A 24,911-nucleotide genomic window follows, 5' to 3' on the forward strand; every position below is an offset into this window, starting at 1 on the left:
GAGCCGCCCCTCCCCCTCCTCCGAGAGCCGCGTGGTCTCAGTCTCTGGGTTGCAGTCCTTCGGGAAGGAAGGGAGCTCCTCTTACCTCCTTCCACTTACTCTGGGGATTCCAGCACCTCAGTCCTTGGGTGTATGGCTGCCTGGGTGCTTCAGACATCCCCTGCATTGTGTGAATAGTTTCTGTAGGAATATGAATGTCCTTTTTGTTGTGTCTTAGAGGGGGAGAGTTCAATGGGGGAAGCTCACTCTGCCATGATGCTGACGTCACTCTGGTGATGTGTTTTAATTTTAAATTTCTGTTGTTCATTGCTGGTATATAGGAAAGTGATTGTCTTTTGTATATTAACCTGTATTCTGCAACCTTGGTATAATTGCTTATTAGTTCTAGGAGTTTTGTTTTGTTAATTCTTTGGAATTTTTACATAGATGGTCATGCCATCTGTGAACAAAGACAGTTTTATTTCTTCTTGCCTGAGCTGTATCCCTTTTATTTCCTTTTCTTGTCTTATTGCATTAGGTAGAACTTCTAGTATAATGTTGAAAGGCAGTGGTGAGATGGGACATCGTTGCTTGTTCCTGATTTTATTGAGAAAGCTTTGAGTTTCTCATCATTAAGTGTTCGGTTAGTTGTAGGTTTTTTGTAGATGCTCTTTATCAAGTTCAGGAAGTTCCCCTCTAATCCTAATTTACTGTGAGTTTTTATTGTGAATCATTGTTGGATTTTGTCAGATGCTTTTTCTGCATCTATTGATATGATCATGTAATTTTTCTTCTTCAGCCTGTTGGTGGGATGGTTGGTGTAGTGTGATTACATTAATTGATATTCAAATCTTAAACCAGCCTTTCATATTTGAGATAAATATCGCTTGGTCTTGGTGTATAATTCTTTCTATACATTGTTGCATTGGATTGCTAAAAGTTTGTTGAGGATTTTTGCGTCTGTGTTCATGAGAGATATTGGTCTGTAGTTTTCTCTACTTGTAATGTCTTTGTCTGGTTTTAGCATTAGGGTAATTCTGACCTCATAGAATGAGTTACAAAGTATTCCCTCTGCTTTTATCTTTTGAAAGAGATTGCAGAGAATTGGTAAAATTTCTTCCTTAAATATTTGATAGAATTCACCAGTGAGCCCATCTGGGCTTGGAGATGAGCCCGTCAGAGGCATTTGTCATTTCTATTACAGTATTTTTGATCTCTAGCATTTCTTTTTGATTTCTTCTTAGAATTTTCATCTGTCTGCTTTCATTACATATCTATTCTTGCATGTTGTCTACTTGTTCCATTAAAGCCCTTAGCATATCAATCATAGTTTTAAAAAATTCCTGGTGTGATAACTCCAACGTTCCTGCCATATCTGACTCTAGTTCTGATACTTGTTCGTTGTCTTCAAAATGTGTTTTTGCCTTTCAGTATTCGTTATAATTTTTGGTTGCCAGGTGGACATGGTGTACTGGGTGAAAGGAACTGTAGTAAATATGCCTTGAGGAGTGCAGTTGGTGAGGTGTGGAGGGAGGGGCAGCCTTCTCTCCTGTGAATAGGTCTCAGTCTTAGTGAGCCTGCACCTCTGACTGTGAGCTTGACAAGTGCTTCTCACTGTTTCCCCTTGTAGGTGGGACAGGATGGCTGGAGGACGCTGGATCCGTGGGTAGCCTTCCTCCAAGTGGAAGGCTACAGTTGGAGTTGGGTATTCTCCTTCCCTAGGTAGATGAGGCTCTGATATAACTGCAGCTGGTTGGGCTCTGGTAGAAGAGTTTCTTCTGAGGGCAGACTTGTTGAGAAGAAAATGCTCTGGCTATTTCAAAATGGTTCCTTTTCCCCTCCTCCTGCCAAAAGCCTGAGGGGATTTTTATGTGATATTCATTCAGAAAGCTGGTGCAATAATCCGGGCAGGAGAATTGACTTAGATCAGAGTAGTAGAAGTGAGGTGGATGAGAAACGGTGAGATACTAGATATATTTTGATTGTAGAGCTAACAGGATTTGCTAACCAGTTGGATAGAAAAGATGACTCAGGTTTTTGGTCTGAGCATTGGAAGGGTGGAATTGCTCTCTATTGAGATGGGGAAGGCTGGGAGGAACAGTTTGGTTTTGGACGTGTTGAATTTGAGATACTTTCTAGACATCCAAGTGCAGTGTCAACTAGACGGCTGGATATACGAGTGTGGAGTTCAGGACAGAGTTACGAGCTTGAGATAGAAACTTGGGTGTTGTCATCATGTGGGTGGTATTTAAAGCTGTGAACCTGGATGGAGATCATCAGAAGAGTGAGTGAGGCAAGCGAGGAAATAAGGACCAAGGATTGAAATTGGAGAAATAAAGAGGAACCAGAAAAGGAGACTGAGAAGGAGAGACCAGTGATGAGGTGAGAGGCAACTTATGAGAGTGTGTTGTCTTAGTAGCCAACTGAAGGAAGTCTTTCAAGGAAGGGGGAGTTACCTGCTGATCTTTTCCAGTAAGATGAAGAGTGAGAACTGACCACTGGACATAACAGTAACATTGGTTACCCTGATAGGCAATTTCAGTGGGTTGTTCAGGGTTCAAGGGAGAATGGAAGAATTGGAGACAGGAGTTTTGCTGTCAAGTGAAGGAGGGAAATGCAGCAGAGGGATGTGGCGTCAAGAGACAGTGTTTCAAAGGATGGGCAGTTACAGGACTCCTGTTGGCATGTACACAAACGTGGGGATGGCTGTGTGCATTTACAGTGTATCTCTGTGCTTTGGGTGAATGCTCAGGTAGATGTGAGTCTTTAGGAAAGATGTAATTTCGTCAGTGAGTACTGTCTCTAAATAAAGTGTTAGTCAACATTCTTACCACTCTTGCCTACTTATTAGAACATCGACAACAAAATTGACTAATTTTCTTTTACATTTTGTCCACTATATCAGAATATGTGGAGGGATGCTTAGAATGTTAGAGAAGCAGAATGCATGGATAATGCACACATTGGAAAAGAGATTTTAATTAGTTGAATAAGACATATTGGCAACTTCTCACTAAAAGAATATGCCAAGAAATGAATAACTAATTATTTTAAAAGATCTTGTTTATAGACTATATTTATTTGATATTGGTGGTTTCTTGCTACCTATTAAGAATGACTTTTTGCTAAACCTGTTAGAAACTTGTGAATAATTTCTTTTTTTTTTTTTGTTTTTTGTGTGTGTGTGTGTGTGAGGAAGATCAGCCCTGAGCTAACATCCATGCCAATCCTCCTCTTTTTGCTGAGGAAGGCCGGCCCTGAGTTAACATCTATTGCCAATGCTCCTCCTTTTTTTTCCTTTTTCTCCCCAAAGCCCCAGTGGATAGTTGTATGTCATAGTTGCACATCCTTCTAGTTGCTGTATGTGGGACGCCACCTCCAACATGGCTGGAGAAGTGGTGCATCAGTGCACACCCGGGATCCGACCCTGGGCCGCCAGCTGCGGAGCATGTGCACTTAACCGCTACGCCACGGGGCTGGCCCCGTGAATAATTTCTTAAATTATTTTAGGAGTATCTTTATCTTCATGCTGGGGAGAGCATAGTTTTTCACTTGAGACCTGATTTTGAATGGCAGCCCTGTTATTTATTAGTTGAGTTACCTTAGACAAGTATTTAATCTCTGATTCTTGACTTCTTTACCTGTGGAATGGACCTGGTCGTGCCTGCCCCACAGGATGCTGTGAGGATCAAATGAGGGAGAACACATGTACAAACATGGCCCTGCCCTGTGTGCTATGTAGTGTCTAATGCTTCATAGATGCTCCTGCTTTTATCCTTTATACAGAAGCTAAACTTGGGTTTCATTTTTTCTGGGTAGAAGCTAACTCAATTTCTAGCTAAAAATTTTTTATAAATAAAAGCTTGCTTGGTGCTATTGATGTTCCACTTAGAAATTATTTATCTGGTAACCGTGCCAAGAGGCCAATTAAGGATATTCTGTCAGTACTTATATAACAAGAGAGGAAACGAATTCCCACTCATTTTTTTATTGATCATATTCAAAATATGTTAATAATTGAGGACAATATTTTTAGTGTAGATCTACTATTGAGAAGGAAGGAATTCTTTTTTGGGACGATAACCTTTTGCTTAGTTGGGATTCAAAGTTAGTGTTTCTTGTCACCAGAACATATAGATGTTCAACTAACAAAACACCCTTCATTCACTGCTTATGCAAAAACTGTTTGGCCTGTCGGCCATGGTTTCCCGTCGCTGATCTGCAAGATTATTTCTGCATTGTCCGTGATTCTTTACGTTTATCAACAAAAAGCACACTAATTTTCATTCAGCATTTTAACAAGAAGAGTTTGTATCTATTTCCTTTGAAATATTACTCAAAAATGAACTACATCTGTAATTGTTTCCCTGTAATCTTTCTATAACAGCTTTCTTTTAAACATATTTTGAAATAATTTTAGACAAACACAGAAGTTGGGAATATAGTACAGAGAATTTCTGGATACTCTTCTCCTAGCTTCCCCCAGAGATCATATCATACATAACCGTTGCAACTACTTTTAAAAGTACCCTTAACGTTGGCAAATAAGCATTTATTTAAAAATGAGTTTTCACTGTAATTCTATTTATTGATGAAGAATTGACAACTGTTTTCACTTTTTATTTCCAGATCAGCCAGTATTACTACCCTGTCACTGGATCGATCTGGTTCTCCCATGGTACCTTCATATGAGACATCTGTCAGTCCCCAAGCTAACCGAACATACGTTAGGACAGAGACCACCGAGGATGAACGCAAAATTCTTCTGGTACTGGTCCCGTATCTTTGACCCATTGCTAGTTTTGAGCATAAAGAATGTTTAGCATACTGATTTTTTTTTTTTTTTTTAAGAAACACACAAGTGAAATAGCCAGTTAGCATGTAAATTAAATAGAGGAAATAATTAGCTTAAGGTTTTATTAGGATCACTTGAGAGAAATTGGTCAAGCATTCCATGCTCATATATTGCATTAAAGTTTTGTTGACTCCTTTCATCTGGCAAGATCAGAATTCAGGTGCCTCCATACCAAGAGAGCTTAAGATTGCTGTTGAAACTTTGAAACATGTTTCTCATACACATGGAATACTTTTCAGACATTTCATCCTATGTTTGTATGAGATAATAATCAGTTGTTTATTGAATTTATGTGTAAAATACTGTGTTCAGTTCCAAGAGTGACTGAAAGAAGTGGAAGATATGGCTTCTGTCCTCAAGCTTACAATTCACAAGGTAGAAGTGAGGTCGATGGGCAGGTCCTTAATAGTAAAAGAAGTAAAACTTAAATAAAAAATAGCAAGGTCATTAGTAGTGAGGGAGTCAGGAAAGGCTTAAACTGAAAGGCATGGACTGGACCTTGAAGGGTAGAATGGATTGTGAGGACAGCAGATCTGAGGAAAGGTAGAGAGGTGAGAATAAGTGTGGCATTTTCCGGGGACCAAAGCAGGATGTATTAACTGGGAGGGTTGGGGGAGATGAAGTTGGAGTCTGTGGGCAGTGAGATTGGAAATGGATTTTGGGCTACCTGGGGGAAGGTATGGATTTAGTCTCTGCAAGTTTAGATTTGAACCTGCAGGCGCTGAGCAATGTTGGAAGTTTTTTTGAGCAGGGAGTGATTCACTGAAGGCCTTTCTCTAGGAAAATGCGCCTGGCAGTTGAGTCCAGGTGAGAATGGTGGGGACCTGGAAGGGTGCTGGAAGCAGTCCCTGTAGGTTAGTGTGGTGGCTGTTCTCTCCCTGCCCCCTCTCCAACAGGGAGTATGGAACTTGTACTTAGACAACTAGGAGACTGATGATCTGTGCCGTTGACTGAAAATATTATTTGGGATAGTTGGTTTTCAAGAGGAAACGTTACGTTTGGAGTTAGATGAACTGAGTTCAAGCTGTTCCCCATGCACATGTCGTTTCTGTTAAATCGTGTAAGTGAGCTATGAGAAAGACATCTGAATTAAATTTCCTTTTATGAATCAAAAAATCACAGCAAAGAATCTGAAAAGGTATATAGTGTCCTTCTCGGGAGTAATTACTTGCTCGTGATGTGCTTCAGGACAGTGTTCAGTTAAAGGACCTGTGGAGGAAAATCTGCCATCACAGCAGTGGCATGGAGTTCCAGGACCACCGCTACTGGCTGCGGACGCATCCCAACTGCATTGTAGGAAAGGAGCTGGTCAACTGGTTAATCCGAAATGGACACATTGCTACAAGGTAATGTGATCTTAAGAAGGCTTTTTGATATTATTTATTACTATTTATTTATTTATTTTTTGCTGAGGAAGATTCCCCCTGAGCTAACATCTGTGCCAGTTTTCCTCTATTTCATGCATGGCACCCTGCCACAGCATGGCTGGTGAGTGGAGTAGGTCCGTGCCTGGGATCCCAACCCTTGAACCCAGGCGCCCAAGATGCAAACCCGCGCACCCAGGCTGCTGAAGCGGAGTGTGTGGAACTTTAACCACTTGGGCCCTAATTATTACTTTATTTTTAATGAGGACATATCGTTGTAGACACAAGGGGAGCAAATTTCTTTGTGAGTAGGGTGCTATTTTCTGCATTTGATGTTTGGGATACTGATTACTCAACCCTCCTGTCTTCTGGGTTTTCACCAGTGGAGAACAGATGCAAGGAGCTGAATGGGGTCCCGGTTTACCTTATTTATTAAAGCAGAGCTGTGCGGTAATTCCCAAAACACAGAGCTCTCTAGTTAGGCGGGACTGGGCAATGCAGCGAGAGCTGAAGACCACGGTGGACTCCCCTGCTGCTCCTCCCTCGTCTGCACGTTGCAGCCTTGAGGGTGGGGTGCATAGCCACCCCGGAGTGGCCTAGCCTGCCTCACAGTCGTTTCTAAAAAAGAGACGCAGATCCTGTTGCCTTTCAAGGTAACGTGTCCCTTGGCTTCTCTGCTTGCTTAGGTTAGCTCCTCCTCCCTTGTGGGAAGAAACAAGTATGTAGGAAGAGGGGAGAGCAGCTTTAAGCTGTGAAGCCCTGGGTTCCAGTTTTATTTATATGTCTTTTTGGCTTTGTACTTTTAGTCAGGTTATTCAGTCTCTGAGACTTGGACCTCTCAGTTCCAAAATGAGGAAACTATGTGGTTCTGTGAAGAAGCCATGAGGATGAAATGAAATAACATGGGCTAAAGTGCTTTATAAATTGTGAAATGCTGCATAAATGCAATGTGCTAGTAAGTGTGTTTCATGTGATACACACGTAACTTTTTTATCTGTATCCGTACTGTTGAGTGTTGTCTTCTCGTCAAGACTGTAAGCTCCTTGGGGGCAGGAGCCGCACTCTTCTCAAGAGTGTTTTCACTCCTCCAGGGGGCACCAGGGGTCAGTACACGTGCATCGAGTATCTGATGAAACGCTTGTTGTAATTAAAGTTAGGTTTCTTTAGGACTGCCTCACCAGTAGGTTCTCCTTTACTGTGGGGCCTGGGAAAATCCTTTAATTTAGCTTCAAGTCTCTCTTGCTTTATCCCTCACCTATCCAAGGACCATATGAAATTCCAACTCTGATTAGAAGGGAAAAAAATTCGGTTTGTGTCTCATTTTCTACCTGTAAAATTATTGACTGACTTTAAAAGTTTCATTTTTGTTGGTCTTGATTCAGGGCGCAAGCTATAGCGATTGGACAAGCGATGGTGGACGGACGGTGGCTGGACTGTGTCAGCCACCATGACCAGCTCTTCCGGGACGAGTATGCGCTCTACAGACCCCTGCAGGTAGTGCCCAGCGCCACCGCTGCCAGCAGAGAGCAGGCTGGTGTGAAGTCTGTCTTCAGCGGGAATAAAAAGTAGTTGAATTATCCAAAGATACATTTTTCTAGCATGTTTTCCCTGCTGTTTGAGGAAAGTTAAAACATTTTTACTTGGTAGGTAGCGATGATGAAAACCTATTGGAATAAAAAAATCCAGTTGGCGTGGCTTTTCTTTAGCTTGGCCTTGTGGTCTTGTAGCTGCTTGTCATTTACCGTCAGTGGTTTTCAGTTTTACTGTGTCTGTGTTTTTAGGACTAAGAGGAAATACATGTAACAAAATGACTGAAAAGTTGAATGTCACTGCTGAAATAGATTTTTATTCTTTGTCAGTATTAAATTGTATAACAATGATAAAATGATGAATATTCTGTTTTTTTTACTTTAATTAGGGAAGTGAAAATTATTTAAAGACAACTTTAAAAAAAGATATACTTTCACTTTTGGTTTATGTTAATTTGATGTATATAATAGTAACACCGTTATGAACTAAAATTGGAAACTCAATGGTTAGAAAAGATGAAGAACTCAAAAGCCTGGTGTGGGGTTATTTGTGAACATCTAACAGGGTTTCCCAGGATGTGTCCTAGCCTTGGCACAAGGTTAGAGGAAATTCTCAGCCATCTTCACTCTCAGGACTAAAGGATGAAATAAAACCCTGTAAAAAATCTGTATATTATGTTTTGTTCATAATGTGCTCCCTAAGCCTACTGATTAATGAAAATTATAATTTTAAGAGTGGAATTGTCAGCATGATACTAGTTTACTACTTAGTTTCTATTAACTTGCTTATTTTTATATAAATTTATTCAGTGGTTTGCTTTGTAGAAATATTGGACTAGAATTTATTTGTAGTGTGACAGCTCAACATTGTTGCCATTGAGGTCAACTGCTGGGATCCTGTCTTGACCCTTTCAGAGTACAGACTTCTCCGAGACCCCCTCTCCAGACAGTGACTCAGTGAACTCTGTGGAAGGACACTCTGAGCCATCCTGGTTTAAAGACATAAAGTTTGATGACAGTGACACAGAACAGATTGCTGAAGAAGGTGACGATAATTTGACTAGTGAGTTTAACTTTCTAACATTTTAGTTTTTATGAACCATTACTGTGTACGTATGATAAAATGAGTGTTTTGTTTGGTTGAAACAATCCTACTTTAAGATTTATGGTTCCAACTAAATGTGAACATCTGATAGCAATCCTTGTCTTAGATACAGTATTTTCTTAAAAAACCAACTTCGTAGGCTAGTGGTGTTTCCAGATTTTGCTGTAGTCTCTAGTTTGCAGCAGCTTAAAAATAACTGAGCTAATATCGCAGCCGACAACTTTCTCACCTCTTCACTGTGATATCAGACTTTCTCTCTGCAGAACCTCCAATATATTTCTTCATTTAAAAAATTCATCTTATATTTAACTTGTTCAAACTTCATTAAGTCTATACAGAAGTACATGAAAATACTGTATCCATTTTGGTATTGCACATTGGGCTTGTATATTAAAAAAACATTTTTCTCCTTTCCTCCAATACCCTGATGAAACCCATTTTTACTCCCCCCCCATATCTCTTCCCCTCCCCAACACTAAAAGACTCTGCCAGTCCTAGCAAGCGCACGTCAGTCAGCAGTTTCCAGTCCACAGTGGACAGTGACTCAGCTGCCTCCATCAGCTTGAACGTGGAGCTGGACAACGTGAACTTCCACATCAAGAAGCCCTCCAAGTACCCACACGTGTCCCCTCACCCTGCTGACCAGAAAGGTAGGAGGCGGTCACCATCCGGAATCCAAACACAGGCTGCAGCATGGGCCTCAGGACCGGACGCCTGCCTGTCCTCTGGCTTCCTCTGTCCCACATGGCTGAGGGTGCTGGGGTGGGCTTTGTTCCACCCTTTCTCATTTTCCCCACACCTCCTCCCTACACTTTTTTTGGCTGGTTCCTTTTATTTCTAGTTTTCTCCCTCAGTACCAGCGCATCCAGTTTAAAGGGTGCAGTCTTTGAAGGAATACATCTGACTGCTCTTCCCTTAGCATAATGTGCAACTTCCAAGGTGGCAGTTCTTCATATTGATGCCATGGATGTTCTGCTCTGTTCGTTTCTCTTTCTTCAGTTAACATTTTAAAGCCTATTTGCTTATGCTGTTACCCAGTAGCATAGTATTTCACTACATCTTTTCAGATGCTTTAACTAGATTGGGGGAAAAACTTTCACACATTCCAAAATATCTTTCTACTATAATTTAAAATGCTTATTATGTATATGCTGTATTTATAAAAGAATTTTCTTCTCTAATTAATACAAAATGAATTCATTATTTTTAGCTATCTTATTTGAGCTTTTAGTCTACTGACTCAAAAATAATAATGACCATATTCAAAAGACATTTGATATAAAAGGAAAAATAAACCATTACTAAAATCTAATGTAACAGTACATAAGAAATCAAATGCTTCTTTTTAATGGATGATGAGGTTTAGCTTAGGGCTAAAATTTTAAATTTTAGTTTAGTGCCATTATATAAAAGTAAATTAGTAAAAAATGCACAAGTAAATAAATGTGGGTTTTCATTATGTTATAGTAACTGAAAAATCATTATTATAAAGAGGAAGCAGTTTATTCCATGATTTCACCTGGAGTTGGAATTTTTAACATTTAGCTCTCTGAAGTTGAATTGTCTCTGCACTTAGATCTGAAATACTTGCGGAATTCTTTGCTGCTTCCTATTTTGAGCCTAAAAATATGATCAGAAAAGAGAAGCTTTTGAATTTAAACATCTATGCTAAGATAATTGGAAACAGATTCACATTTCTGCAACAGATTTCTCATAATTGTCAATATTAGCCTTTACAGTCATGTGCCACATAACAACATTTCAGTCAGCGACCGACCACATATTCGACAGTGGTCTCATAGATTAGCACCATACAGCCTAGGTGTGGAGTAGGCTATACCATCTAGGTTTGTGTAAGTACTGTAGGGGAGGAAGAAATTTTCTTCTACCCTCTAGGTTCTTCTGGCTGGTCTAAGAATTAAATTGACATTAGACAGATTAACAGGAGAAAAACAAACAAAAGTTTAATAACGTGTATACGTGGGAGAAACCCAGGGAAACCTAGTAACTCACCAAGTGGTCGAAGCCCTCCCCTTAAATACCATCCTCAGCTAAAGACAAAGAAGGTGTTGGGGGTGGGGAGACTCAGGGACTTGAAACGGAAAGAATGAATTCACAAGTAGGTGAAAAGGAGCAAACGTTTGGAAAACAAGTGTTTGGCCGCAAAGAAACGGAAGAACACAGAGGGGAGCCCAACAAGCAGGCTTTTCTGGTTTCCTCCCTGTCTACCACATAGTTCACATTATGCTAAGGTGATAGCTCGCTTCCTGAGGCAGGTTTCTGGTTTTTTTTTTTTAAACTTTTTTTTTTTAAGTGAGGAAGATTGGCCCTGAGCTGACATCCATGCCCATCTTCCTCTATTTTGTATGTGGGACACTGCCACAGTGTGGCTTGATGAGTGGTGCATAGGTCCGCACCCAGGATCCGAACCCACAAACCTTGGGCCAGGAAAGTGGAGCTCACAAACTTAACCACTATGCCACTGGGCCGGCCCCGAGACAGGCTTTTTTTATTTGAATTCTTTTACAGAGTTAAGAAGGAGATAACAAGAAAAACTTTCTGAGTCTTTTGTTTCTTAAAAATAATCAGCCTAAAATAGTCCCCATGTTAAAGACACACATTTTGGGGTGGTAAATTTTGTTCCCCTTTAGTACGCTCTACGACGTTCACACAACGACGAAATCGCCTAATGACACGTTTCTCAGAACATAGCCCTGTCGTTAAGTGATGCATGACTGTATCACCAAGATGTAGTAACATGGCATTTAAGAGTTATAGTAATAAAAGAGTATCTTATTTAAAAATAGAAATTTAGAGAGTGTGGGAAAAGAGGAGACTTGACTAGTGTTGAACATGAGTAAATACACATCTTTATAGCAATCCTCAAAACAGAAATTGGAAAAATGGTGGAGAACATTTGGGTGAGTATGAAGAGAAAGTGAAGCAGACGTGACACTCGTGTGAGATGGGCCTGCTATCTGTGGTGCATGGAGGGTACTGGGTGATGCTCTTGTGATGTCAGTTACAGGTGTGGCTGGAGCAGGGTCTGCCACGACAGAGAATAGCTGTTCTCTGGACACACCTGTTGTCAGTTCCATTTTGCTGAGAGTAGAGTGCGAAATACATTTTTGACTTGCTGGTAATTTCACCTCTTGGAAAGTTAAGGAAGTTTTGAAAATCATGGAGAAAGTGGCCTGTCATCATGGAATTCATAATAGCCAGAGATAGACAGTCAGACGTTGACTTCTGGAACCTGACTCATAGTGTCGGGAGAGGGGTGGAGTACAAGGCTTCACCAGGACCTTTTACAGGACAACCGCAAGTTGTGTCTCTAAGAAAAACTAAAGGAGAGGCACCTGCTGCTGAAAATATCATGACTTCTCTGGAGCCTCTGATCCCAACCGTTCAAAAAGATCGTCCACGAAAGTTGAGAGAGGCAACCTTCATGGAAGGATGAATCTGAAAGAGGGGCCAGCACTTTTAAGAAAAATGACAGGATAGCACAAGTCCAGATTGCACTGAAGGGTGGAGTAAATGCCAAGGATATCTTAGAAAAGATTTTAAAAATTGTGATGCAAAGAAAGAAAAATTAGGCCAGTTATTTGGGGAAGTCGATATATTAATTGAAGTGTTTTTTTTAGAGGTAATCTTATCCTTTTTTATCAAGGTAATCTTATAAGGAAAGAACACACCTGGTTGAGAGGAAAGTGAAGTCCAAGATAATGAAGAGATAGAAAATGCCTGGTTGTTTTAAATAAGTCTGTTGCCAAGTTCAGGCAAACTCTATACCAGATTATTCAAAGAATTTGGGGCTGTGATCATGGGGCCAGAGTTTGCTATCTTTGAAGAATTGTGGAGAATAGGAGAGGATCTAGATGACTATAGTCAAAGATACATTAAAACTCTTTTAAAAGATAGGTTCTTGATGCAACATTGGAAGGTGGAAAAATTGTAGCGAAATTTAATGAAAGAATGTACTGTGGTATCTAGAAAAGGGATTGTCGGTGACTAGGCCCGGCGTGGTTAACTAAAATAAGTTGTACCAAAACAACCCTGTTTCCGTCTTTGATGGTGATGTGAGATGGTGGATCAGGAGACTGATGGATACTGTTGTCTTTAATGTTGATGAGACCTTTGATGGTGTCTCAGTATGGACACAGGACGGTTTTGCACTTGACGTCTGTTAAAGAGGTGGTTGTAGGCAGTGGTCATGTTTACTTGTTAAGAGCATAGGCCCTGGAGTCTATGAGCCTCTTTATGTAAAAAACACATAAAGAGCTTAGTGTATTTGGCAACCGTGAGAGCTCAGTAATGCCACTATTTTTATAGTACATGGATTTGTAGTCTGTTTAATGGTTGTGCCATATATTGAAAGAGTAATTAATAATTTGATGTCAACAGGAAGGGAAATGGTCCTCGATTATGCTGTAGGGCTTTGTCAGTCTATATTCACTGTTGTTCAACAACTTTTTTGGTCAGCATTTTTGATATTTTTCAGGTTCACAAATCATTAAAATATGAAAGAATAGCTAGCATGTTGGATAAGAGAACTGGAATTTAAAGATATTTATTTTCTTAAGCAGTAGACTGAGACTAACCAGATGAAATCTAACATAATTAAACAGAAAATAATGTAATTTGGCTTAAAAAGTTTCCTGTTACTATGGTGGAGAGAGCCATTCTTAATAGTTTATGTGGTGTTGCCCTTGGGTACCTGGAGTATCTGAAAGAAATGATATTTGTTTGTGCACGGCTGAAGGAGGAGCTGGGAGCAGGGAGTGTTGCTGCTGTGCGCTGGCCGTGTCCCTGGTGTCTTAGGCCCACCTTCCAGGCTTGTTGAGGATGGATGCCTACACCAGCTGAGAGGCTAGGTCGGCTTGGTGACATCTAAGTTTCCTTTTAATTCTGAATCTATGAAATGAAAAGTCTAGATCTAGAGCTGTGAAAGGATTGTGAGGAGTGTCAGGAATCCTTGAGCCTACTCAGTAAGCGTGTAGTAGAGGAGGTTCCAGCATTGGAAAGGAGGTGATTATTAGATTAACTCCTAGGTCGTTTGCAACCTTGAGAGGCTATAATTTAAGGATTTGATAAATCCCTTAATAAATGTTCTGGCTTTCACAGTTCTCTCTTGTTAGTTTTTAGCATACTAACAAGAATTATTCTTTTTTATTTTTCTTGTGAAGTTGAAATGCAATAATTTATTTTTTCTGTGTTATGGTTAAGGTGAGCACTGATTACGAGAAAGGCAAGATCCTCAGAGTGATCTCGCAATGAAATGAAAGAGTAATAGCCTTCTCCTGCCTCTGGCTCTCGTTCCTCTTAAAATACAAATGGGAATGGGTGGTTTTTATCTCTCCGTTGAAGTTAAAGGTACTAGTTATTAAACCTTTTCTCAGGGATCATCCTCTGTCTTCTAAGGTTGAGGAAATTTGGATTTATAAAATTGGTTGAAGTATCTGTACTTTAAAAAATCTGCCTTTTTACTTCTTATGTAAGCAAACCCCTCATTTGCGGAAACTTGTAAAACTGAGACAGTGTGATCTTCTGGTTTGATTAATTTTTCACTATTGGTCTTAGAGAGTTGTACAATTAAAATATATTTTATTATGTGTTGCAAGCAGGATTCTGAACCGTTCATGGAAGGTCGGTGAGTAGAAGCTAGTGAAGAAAGTGAAAAAGTGGCTTCTACAAGCCTCTAGATCGACTTCCCACTTAAAGGAGAACGTGAGCTATGGGAGCATGTTAAACAGCACCAAGCGGGAACAGTCAGTAAAGTCCAGGGTGTGGGACGCTCCACAGAACGTGTGGCCTGGTTGCTTTCAGAAGTCAATATTCATGAAAAAGAAAAAAGGTAGGAGGTCTGCCTTAGATAGAAGAGAATGAAGAGAATCTTTTTAGATCCAGGTTTGAGGAAGAAAAACATTTATTAAAGCATTTTGGGGACAGTTAGATAAATTTGAATGTGTATGAATTTGATGATCTATTAAGACATTGTCAGTTTCTTAAGTATGTAAATGGTGTTGTGGCTGTGAGAAGAACGCCCATATTTTTAAGAGAGGCATTCTGAAATGTTAGCAGTAAAGTGTCATGAGGCGTGTAACTTCAAATGGGCAGGAAAAAAGCATACGTGTATGTAGAGAGAAATCAGATATAGCAAGTCGTTAACAATGTTGAATCTAGGTGGACGGTGTACAGGATTTTCTGTATGTTTGAATTTTTTCATAGTGAAATGGGGACAATCCATTACTTCTGGAATTTTTATGTGTATCTACTTAAGCTTTGTGTGAAGAGTAAGGCTTGTAAAGCCCGGGCGTTAGTTGAAGGAGCCGGGACTGGCATCTCTCATTCTGTGAGGGAGGGTGGAAGTGAAGGGTAGCATGTGATTGTGTTGTATTTGGCATGGCACACTTGAAGTTTTGAAGTAAAGTTTTTTCTGTGCTTTCTTGTTCGAAGGATGAGCGTATTGGCTTATAAACACTGACGTTTGAAGCCCCTTTGTTTATAAATGAAATCTACTTGGAAAGAATTTTGTGGAGAACCTTTACCTTAAAGGGCTTAAAGTGCATTGTGGTTTAATTTGCATGGTAGAAAGAACCCACTTGAGCTGCGCTTGGTCACAGACCTAGAGAAAAGTTCCTGGGGAAGTAAAGAATGAGTTTCACTTGTAAGAAAAATATTTAATATTCTAAAAGTTTTAAAAGGACACATTCTGAGTGTGTTCAGCAGTTATCTTATGGCAACAATTTGGCAGTGTTTGGTTAGAATTTTTGAAAAACTAAAACTCTAATTCAAAAACTGATAAAAATTCAGGGTTCTGTTGAGTTATTAATGTAAGTCTGTTACGTTTAGCATGAAGTGTGTGGAACAAGTGTAAACAGGCATTTTAGGCTGAAGCTTTCTTGAATTGGCCGAGCAGTGATGGGTGTAGTCTGAGTTAAGACTCTGTGTGTGGGTGTGTTCTCTGTGTAATTATACTGCAGGTCACAGTCATAAGTCTCCTTTCCTTCCTCCTCTCTGCTCTCTCCCTGGTATGCAGAGTACTTGATTTCTGACAACGGAGGACAGCAGCTCTCGATAAGTGACGCCTTCATCAAAGGTAATTTTATCAAAAGCTGTACCTGGGATGGTGTCTCTTTTGTACATGGGGATATGCTTAGGGCCTAACACATTGATTGGTGCGGAATAGGTACTAAAGATGCTAGTATCATGGGAACACCGTTTTTAGTATGTGTAGTAACTCTGAGAATGTTGGAAACCAAGAGTATAAACTTGGACTTGGTTTGAGAGAAGAATGTCTCTGATCTGAAAAGTAGTTGTTTAAAATCTTTTAAATAGAATTTGAATTTTATTCTTTTAAAGGCATAAATAGTTTATGCTTTCCTGTATCATGAAATAATATTAAGTATTGATATGCATATCATCATGGATTGTTGAACTTGTCAAAAAAGCTCACAGGCAGATTTCATCCAATTAGGATGCTGCTTGCCTTGTGGAGGTGAGAAGAGGGATAGGCAGAAGGGGATAAAGAACTAACTTTGTTGATCCATTTCTTGGCGACAGAAGAATACAAGCCTTTTCTTACCCCTTCCTACTTAGGTTAGGATACAGTAAAGACGTTCTTAATTAGTCCATAAGACTCTGTGGCTTAGACCTCAGATAATGGGAGAGTTTCCAATGAAAGAGAACAGGTCGGGCAAGCTGGTATAAGGGAGGCCACTTGCAGCTGATCTCATAACTTAGCAGTGTTTCTAAATTCACCTCCGAGCACCTAGTTCAGCTAGAAGTTTGTAGACCAGCCATTCACATAACTGAAATGTGCAGTTGTTGAAACTGCCATGTCACGGACACATGCCTCACTGTCGTCTGCTGGACTGATGGTTGATTTGCTTTAAGAGGGGAAAGATTAGAGAATTTTTGTAAGCATTTCCTACCTGTTTTCTTCCCGTTCAATCACATTTTCAGCAGTGCAGTGAGCATCTTTTTTTGCAAAGCATTTAATATTATCTATTAATTTTTTGTCTTGATCCATTTTTATTCTTTCTAAAAATTTAAGGATTTTACAAAATTTTATGTAAATTGTTATTTATCGTGTTTGAATATTTCTTTATAGTTTATTTTTGGGTCTGACTTAGAACTAAGTTTTGTTAAAAAAAAAAGCCTTTGTTCCAGTATTGAAAAAGAAACACCATTAAGGATTGTCTGAACAGACTTCTACACTGTTTGAGATGTGGCAGAACTGAGCTTTTCTCTGAAGTTCAGTGCCCACACCGTCACATGTTGTTCTGTCAGCGTTCAGATTTCTGTGCAATGCAGTTTTCAGTTGTGATTTTATAAGGAAAATTAACCTCCTCCTTTGTTAGTCCCCAAATAAATGAAAAAACAGTGTAAAAATCTCGTTTTAGTTCGCTTTTCAGAAGCTGTATTTATAATTATTGGCTTGAGAGTCCTAGTTGCTTATGTAAATAAATTTGCTTTTCACAGTTCTGTCTCTGATTTTGGCTGTTGGGACTATTCGTGATCTAATTCAGGCTTCCTTTATTTATGTATTTATCCATGTCCCTGTCTTTTTACACCAACAATTTGAGTTGGCCAACCTAAAAAATTTAAAAAGGGAAATCGGCAATTTCTAAATCTATGAATAGAAGGTATACAACACGACAATGAAGTATAATTTCTTATTTTATACTTAGAATCCTTGTTTAATCGTCGAGTTGAGGAGAAGTCTAAAGAGCTGCCTTTCACGCCCTTGGGCTGGCACCATAACAGCCTGGAGCTGCTGCGGGAGGAGAATGGAGAGAAGCAGGCCATGGAGAGGCTGCTGTAAGACGGGCGTTTGGATGTGATTTTCTATGTTTGTAATATTCAGTGACTGGATAGGCATATGCATAATTCTTCTTCCTTATAAAGTCAAAAATACTAAGATTACTTAGGAAGTAAAGCCTGTTCTGATGAAATTTCTTATAAAACAAGAGAGTCCTAATCTGTACTTATCTGTCCCCATTGTAATTTATGTGCTAAAATTGCGTTGCATTAAAGGGGTCAGCTTAATTGAAGATATTTGCAGATTTCATTTATGTGCGGAATCATTACGGTGCTGAAATACTGAAAGAATAAATTTGACCTAGAAGATTTATCTGTGAGCCATAATTCATATGCTTATTTCTTTGTAGACTACTTGTTGCATCTTCAGAATTATTGTCTCTGGCAGTATTAACTATGGAAACTTCTTCCTTGCAACATTTTTGTAGTTCAGCTAATCATAACCACATGATGGCACTGCTCCAACAGTTGCTCCATAGTGAGTCATTGTCACCATCTTGGAGGGACGTCATCGTATCACTGGTCTGCCAGGTTGTTCAGACAGTCCGACCTGATGTCAAGAACCGGGACGACGACATGGACATCCGTCAGTTTGTCCACATCAAAAAAGTGAGCTCTAGTGGCCGGCCCCGTGGCTTAGTGGTTAAGTGCACGAGCTCCGCTACTGGCGGCCCAGGTTCGGATCCCGGGTGCGCACGGACGCACCGCTTCTCCGGCCATGCTGAGGCGGTGTCCCACATACAGCAACTAGAGGGATGTGCAACTATGACATACAACTATCTACTGGGGCTTTGGGGGGAAAAAAAATGAGGAGGATTGGCAATAGATGTTAGCTCAGGGTCAGCCTTCCTCAGCAAAAAGAGGAGGATTGACACGGATGTTAGCTCAGGGCTGATCTTGCTCACCAAAAAAAAAAAAAAAAAAAAAAAAGTGAGCTCTGCTAATGCTTCCCTAATGCTGGGAGCTGACGAGGTGGGGCTGGGAGTACTTTGCTGCTTAATGGTGATCTAAGAGAGTCATTACTGCGAGGGTGCTAGGTGAGGGTGCTAGGTGAGGAGGGGAGGTTTTTCTCTTGCTGTTTGTTAGCAGTGCACTTAGGAGTCGTGGAAGCCACTCGTAGGAAGTGAGAGGTGAATGGAAGGGGTGAGTTGGTGGGGAATGAATTGGGAACCCAAACAAATACAGTTTCTTCCTTTCCTGCTTCCTCTTTTTGACACGTCATCTGTGAGAAGGCCTGTTCCCACAGATGACTGTGCCTGTTCTGAGGAAAAGCAGTGGGTAGTTGCTTTATTTACTGCAATGGAATCTTGTATATGTTTTTTGCCTGTGATATTTAACTTAATAGTGGTTTGTTTGGTCACGTGAGTTTATTAGAGTACCAGATGGTATGTTAGAGAGTGAGAGGTGTGAAGATAGACAGTCTTGACCATTGATTATTGATGGGAAGGAAGACCTGTATTGTGAAACTCGTGGTTCTTATTTGATTACATAATAGTTAACATAAAAAAATGGAAAGAAATAATAGCATCCATCTGACTGGATTCTAAGGATGTATCACTGAATTTTATTTTCTTGTTTCGTCAGATCCCAGGTGGAAAGAAGTTTGATTCTATGGTTGTCAGTGGGTTTGTTTGTACCAAGAATATTGCACATAAAAAGGTAATGTGATTCGCTTCAACAGTGCAGTCTGGCAAACTGTGACCGTGTGTTAAGCCAATAATTGGGGTATCCTGATCGTGGAAGAAAAGGAGAATGGGTGTTGAGGGGCAACTGGCAGCGTCTGCCATAGGGTGAAAGTTCGGAGGCTCTGAGAGGGTCTCCCAGAGCTGATGATGATTGGGATTTGATAATGGGAATTTGTCAGACAGAAGAAGGAAGAGGGAGGGAGGGTCAGGCTTCTAGACCAACATATGATACGGCACTGGTAGCATTTCTCCCCTGACCCTGCCACATTTCAGGGAGACAGGGTTTCCCCAACAGACTGGAGTCCTTCCAGAGGCCTAGTCTTTTACAACTCTGTTCTTTCTTCTAGGGCTGAGCCCAGAACTGTCACTGGTATTCTGTTATCTTCTCACCTTCTGTCTATCTCTGCCTTCAGTCCTGAGACCTCTTTCTAGCACTGACACAAAGGAGTGGGGTGAAATAACCTGTCATATTAAGGAAGGTCTGAGATCCTAAGGTGCAGGATGGGAAATGGCAGGAGATGAGGCTGGAGGAAGTAGGCAAAGGCTTTGTACCCCATTAAGGGTCTTGGTCTTGATTCTGAAGGCTATTGATTCTCCAAGTGCAGTGTACATCAGGATCACCTGTGGGCCTTGTTAAACATGCAGATTCTGAGGTCAGCCACTAGAGACTCATTGAGGAGGCTTGGGGGCATGGGGGGTGGGGGAGGGTGGGACTGCTATGAAAGTAGCCACTCTGGGGGTTTCCAGTGTCGTTTGCTCGCCCTCTGTTTTGAGAATCCATTGATCTAGAGCAGTGACTCAAACCTTGCTATGCTTCAGAATCACTAGGGGAACTTACTGAAAATAGAGGTATCCTAGCCCCACGTCTGGGGATGCTGATCTGGTTGTAGCAAGAGCTCACAGATTTCTAGCCTGAGGGACTAGATGGATGAACTACAGTCCTGTTTGCACTCTTTTCTAAGTGGAGACTAATAATCCTTTTTTTGTAAGACATTAAGCCTCCTGAAAATTGTTAGTGACCACATAAAGTGTGCTTGGATTTGCTATTATTTCATAGCAATGATGCAAAGTTAGTATTTCTACCGAGTCTTACGAAAACAGCATATTACCCATCAAAGTAGTGCTTTAAACCAAATTAAGTGATCTTTGTTTGAATTAGGAGGTAAATACGTTGTGCTCGTCTCTGGAACTGAACGTTGTTTGTGGGTGTGGTAGAAACACATGCGTGAATGACTGTCTTGCCCAGCTGACTGTGTTTAGAGATAGTCTTTAATGTGTGGTTGCTAAAAGAGCCCTGGATGTCATTCCTCAGCTGGTGTGTCCCTGTTCTCAGGACCATTTGCCGGCTTGAGTTCTGTAAGCTTGGTTGGGGTCTGAAACCTCGACTGTGGGAGTCAGGCTCCTGGGCCTGTGGCTTTAGTTGCGTGGTCAGCGTATATTGTTTGAGTCTCCGTTTCTGGAGGTGCTTTAAAGTTAGCTTTTTTAACTTCTTATTACCCGATTTGGCTTGCCAATTTACGACTTCTTGGAAATTTATTCTGTTAGAAATATATTTAGGAAGTGTTTTAATTCTTTTTTCCCTCCTCTACCCTTCTTTAATTTTTAAATGGTTAAATTATGCTTTCTGAGTTGCTGACCTCTGAGAGTTTGTGAAATAGTCCCTTTCCCTTCTGCCTAGGACTTGATATCTCTTCTTGCAACATTAGAAATAAAAAAATAGAATAAAGAGGACCAAGCCAGGTGGTCTAGTGGTTAAGATCTGGCGCTCTCACCTCATGGCCTGGGTTCGTGTCCGGGTCTGGGAACCATAGCACCCGTCTGTTGGTTGTCATCCTGTGGCGGCTGCGTGTTGCTGTGATGCTGAAAGCTATGCCACTGGGATTTCAAATACCAACAGGGTCACCCATGGTGGACAGGTTTCATCAGAGTCTTCCAGACTCAGACAGACTCGGAAGAAGGACGTGGGGCCACCCACTTCCAGAAAAATTGGCCGTGTAAAATTGGTGAATAGCAATGGAGCATTGTCTGATATAGCACCAGAAGGTGAGCGGATGGGCAAACAGACCAAGCAGGGTTCCGCTCCGCTGTACACAGGGTTGCTAGGAATTAGAATCAACTCAATGGCGCTAACAACAAATAGAGGACTAGATTAAAATAGCATTAGTGAAACAAAGCCAGTTTTTGAAGAATTTTGCATTGCTCTGAACTAATTATTTGCTTTGAAAAATATAAGAGAATACCACAAGATAACTAAATAAGACTATTTTAATACTAATATAATGAGAATATTTAAGAGGAATTATGAATAGTATGAATTTAAAGTTATTTTTAAAGGATGTCTATAAAGTGCAAACTTTAAAGTCTTTAACAGACTGTTTTTTTGTAGATGAATTCTTGCATTAAAAACCCCAGGATTCTTCTGTTGAAGTGTTCCGTTGAGTATCTCTACAGAGAAGAAACTAAGTTTACCTGCATTGACCCCATCGTGCTTCAGGTAAGACCTTCTTACCGAAACAGTAATCTGGAGGGATTATTTGTGTATTGTAATGCTTGCAAACTGTTAATTAGCATAACGCATTCCAGCTGATTAAATTGAACAAGCTAAGAAATTTGTTTCATTTAAGAAATTTATTATAAAAGATATTTTTATGTGTTATACTTTAGAAGCTTACCAAAGCCTCATTCACTCCTTATTTTAGAGTTTCAAAGTGTTAAAGGAAACACATGGGACTGGCCCCGTGGCTTAGTGGTTAAGTGCTCGAGCTCCACTACTGGCGGCCCAGGTTCGGATCACGGGCGCGCATTGACGCACCGCTTCTCCGGCCATGCTGACGCCTGGTCCCACATACAGCAACTAGAAGGATGTATACCTGTGACACACAACTATCTACTGGGGCTTTGGGGAAGAAAAAAAGGAGGAGGATTGGCAATAGATGTTAGCTCAGAGCCGGTCTTCCTCAGCAAAAAGAGGAGGATTAGCACAGATGTTAGCTCAGGGCTGATCTTCCTCACAAAAAAAAAAAAAAAAAGGGAAACACATGACTTTTTGGGACTATATGGAAGAAAAAGTGAAAATCCAAACCCTGGTTTCTTTTCCTGCTTGGGTCATTGATTGACTTTAAGGATTTCTCTAACTTGTCAGGTTCCTAGTGGTAGTACCCAGTTTTTAATGCAGTTTATTCTACTAAAACACATGTTTCTAGAACAACAATGAGCTTATACACAGTGGGTAAATAGGAATAATGTCAGATGGAAGTTACGTTGGTTTCCATGTGGTTTTTCTTAAGTAAGGGGCCCAGAATAGCTGCAGTAGGATTATAACTCTCAGCTGGAAAGAGAAACAGTGTCAGCTCTGCTGCTACACAGGCGGGAACCGTTTTGGCTCTATTTTAAGAAATTAAACATGAGCTCCTGCTGGAAGGGCTCTCCCCGCACCGAGACGGGCCCCGGCCTGGGAGGGACGGCTCTGCCAGCCGCACTGTTCAGAGCTCTGTTTCCAGCTGGACTATGGTAGTTCTTGTGTACCTTTTATGTTTCCCTTGAAGCCGCCTCCAGCTCTGCTGAGCTGCCTGTCTGGGCTGTCCAAGTTCTCTCTCAAGGTACCAATTTTTGTTTTTGTTAGTGCTCTGGATATGAAGCTGCATGGGTTTTAAGTTTTCTGCCCCAACCCCTTTTATCCTGTTAAGTGCTGTTAATTTTAATTTGCGGTTGTTCAAAATGGGAGGTTTTCAGGAGTGTATATATTGTATTATAGCAGGAACCCTTATACCTGGTTCCAGAAGCATTTAGGAAAAGCATCACTTGAAAATGCAGAGGTGACAGGCGCATTTTTCCCAGAGTGGTGGGAGCAGTAACTCTGTCCTGGATTCAGACGCCCACGGAAGAACGGCACAGTCATGAAGGCACAGTGCTTGATGAAAGTGCTCTGTTGCTTCATGAACTCTGTTTTTTGGGGCTGTTTCCTCTTTGAAATTCAACTACGTATCAGTAAAAATGAGGGGTTTTGACTGGATCTGTACCATTCTTTCTAGCTCTCATTTACTGTGACTTTTCAGTGCAGAACTGAAATAAGAAATAAGGGGAAACAGTTATTGTATCTAAGATACTTTGATGCTGGGGGTTTCCTTGATATCCCAGAATGTTAGCAGAAGACTTTCATGGGATTAGATCACACACGTTGATTGTAAGACACATCCTGATTGCAGAGATGTTAAAATGTGTAAAATTGTATGTCTTGGAATTGGTGAACTGCGTAATTGAAATCCACATATTTATTTATAAAAAGTTATACCTAAATTTATCCACTTTATTTTAACTCCATTCTTGCAGTCAAGTCCACAGACTAAAGTCTTTTCATGGTAGAGAAGTGTGCTCTGGGCAGATATGTACTTAAGAAACATGATTTAATTCCTATAACCTAAAGCATCTTGTTCACCAGTGCTTTAAACATCGTTTTATTATACCTTTACCTCCATATTAAAATTTTTAGTTTGAATTGATAGAAAGCATCAACTTATTTGGATTTTCCTCCTTTTTCTTTGGTGCAGCCAGTGTGGAATAACCAATCAGAGAGGAAGCTGAAAGGTAGAGATAGTCAGAAAAAGGAACATAAGAGGCAGGGCAAGGAGACGTCGGCCAGCTGGGTCTGCTGGTCTGCGGCTGCTCCGTCCCTGCTTGTGGCCTGCCTCCGCGTCCTCTTCCTTGCTGAGCCTGGCCCAGGCCTCCTTTTAACATGGTGCTTCACGTCCAATCATGATAGCTGATTGGAGCTGGAACTGAGAGGAAATGTGTTTGTCATCTCTGTTCCTGAGGCCGGAAACTTAAAAAAAATCAACTTATTCTAGTTATACTTTATGGGAGCTGCACAAATAAAATAATTTTAAATGCCATTAAATTACAATTTAGTAAGCAGAGTAGGAAATTAACACATTTCAGGAAAAAAAATTCCATTTTGTTAATAATGGGAGAATTTGAAAATGTACAATTTCTATCAGTAAAACAGAGAAAGGTGAGAAGAAATAAACTTGATGACAGGGCAGGTTCACTGCAGGGCGTGGGCTCATCCGTGGCAGGTGGCACTGGCTGTGACTGCGACCTTTGGATGTGTGGAGCAGAAGTGACACGCACACTCACACGCTAGGTCATCCTGTCTGAGCCCAGAACTTAGGAAGCAGTTAATGAGTTGTGTTGTTTTAACTCTGGTGCTGTTTACAATATTCTTTTGCTTTGAAAATAAGCCTTCGTCATGAAATTGTGTTAAGCATTATGTTTTAATTTTTAACTACAGCTGTTCTAGGTAGAATGTGATCTGTTGGGAGATTGAAATGAGGAAGTAGCTGAAATGGCGTCTGTGAGAGAGTTATTTATTAAATGCCCAGAAGAGAGACTCTGGTTGGTTTCAGAATGTAAAGGGGAACCCTAACCATATTAAAAACACTTAGAATTGCTTTCAATTTGGGAGCTGTGAGGTTAGGGATTTTTTGTTCTTGTTTTCTTTAACCTCTGAGAGCTAGCTAATTAAATTCTTGGCTTATATTATAGGTCGTTAAGAACTGAAAATCTTTCAAAGTAAAA

The 24,911-nt window shown here is 40.5% G+C and overlaps 1 protein-coding gene across 10 annotated transcripts in view; it reads left to right on the forward strand.

The window, feature by feature from the left end:
* Positions 1-24,911, forward strand: part of PIKFYVE (phosphoinositide kinase, FYVE-type zinc finger containing) — an 85,575-nt gene that overhangs the window by 27,224 nt on the left and 33,440 nt on the right. For 5 of the 10 annotated variants that reach the window (XM_087435725.1, XM_087435724.1, XM_087435731.1 and 2 more), the window contains exons 8-17: positions 4,609-4,747; positions 6,023-6,180; positions 7,581-7,692; positions 8,643-8,790; positions 9,315-9,482; positions 15,869-15,928; positions 17,523-17,652; positions 18,003-18,261; positions 19,237-19,311; positions 21,724-21,831. In XM_087435725.1, coding sequence (XP_087291851.1) covers positions 4,609-4,747; positions 6,023-6,180; positions 7,581-7,692; positions 8,643-8,790; positions 9,315-9,482; positions 15,869-15,928; positions 17,523-17,652; positions 18,003-18,261; positions 19,237-19,311; positions 21,724-21,831 — 1,357 coding nt within the window. The remainder of the gene's footprint in view (positions 1-4,608; positions 4,748-6,022; positions 6,181-7,580; positions 7,693-8,642; positions 8,791-9,314; positions 9,483-15,868; positions 15,929-17,522; positions 17,653-18,002; positions 18,262-19,236; positions 19,312-21,723; positions 21,832-24,911) is intronic. The other 5 variants (XM_087435728.1, XM_087435730.1, XM_087435727.1 and 2 more) reach the window with 4 other exon arrangements.

The sequence above is a fragment of the Ceratotherium simum genome, chromosome 9 (genome assembly GCF_057802395.1).
Source record: "Ceratotherium simum simum isolate JZ-2026a chromosome 9, ASM5780239v1, whole genome shotgun sequence".
In the NCBI taxonomy this organism is placed as follows: Eukaryota; Metazoa; Chordata; class Mammalia; order Perissodactyla; family Rhinocerotidae; genus Ceratotherium; species Ceratotherium simum.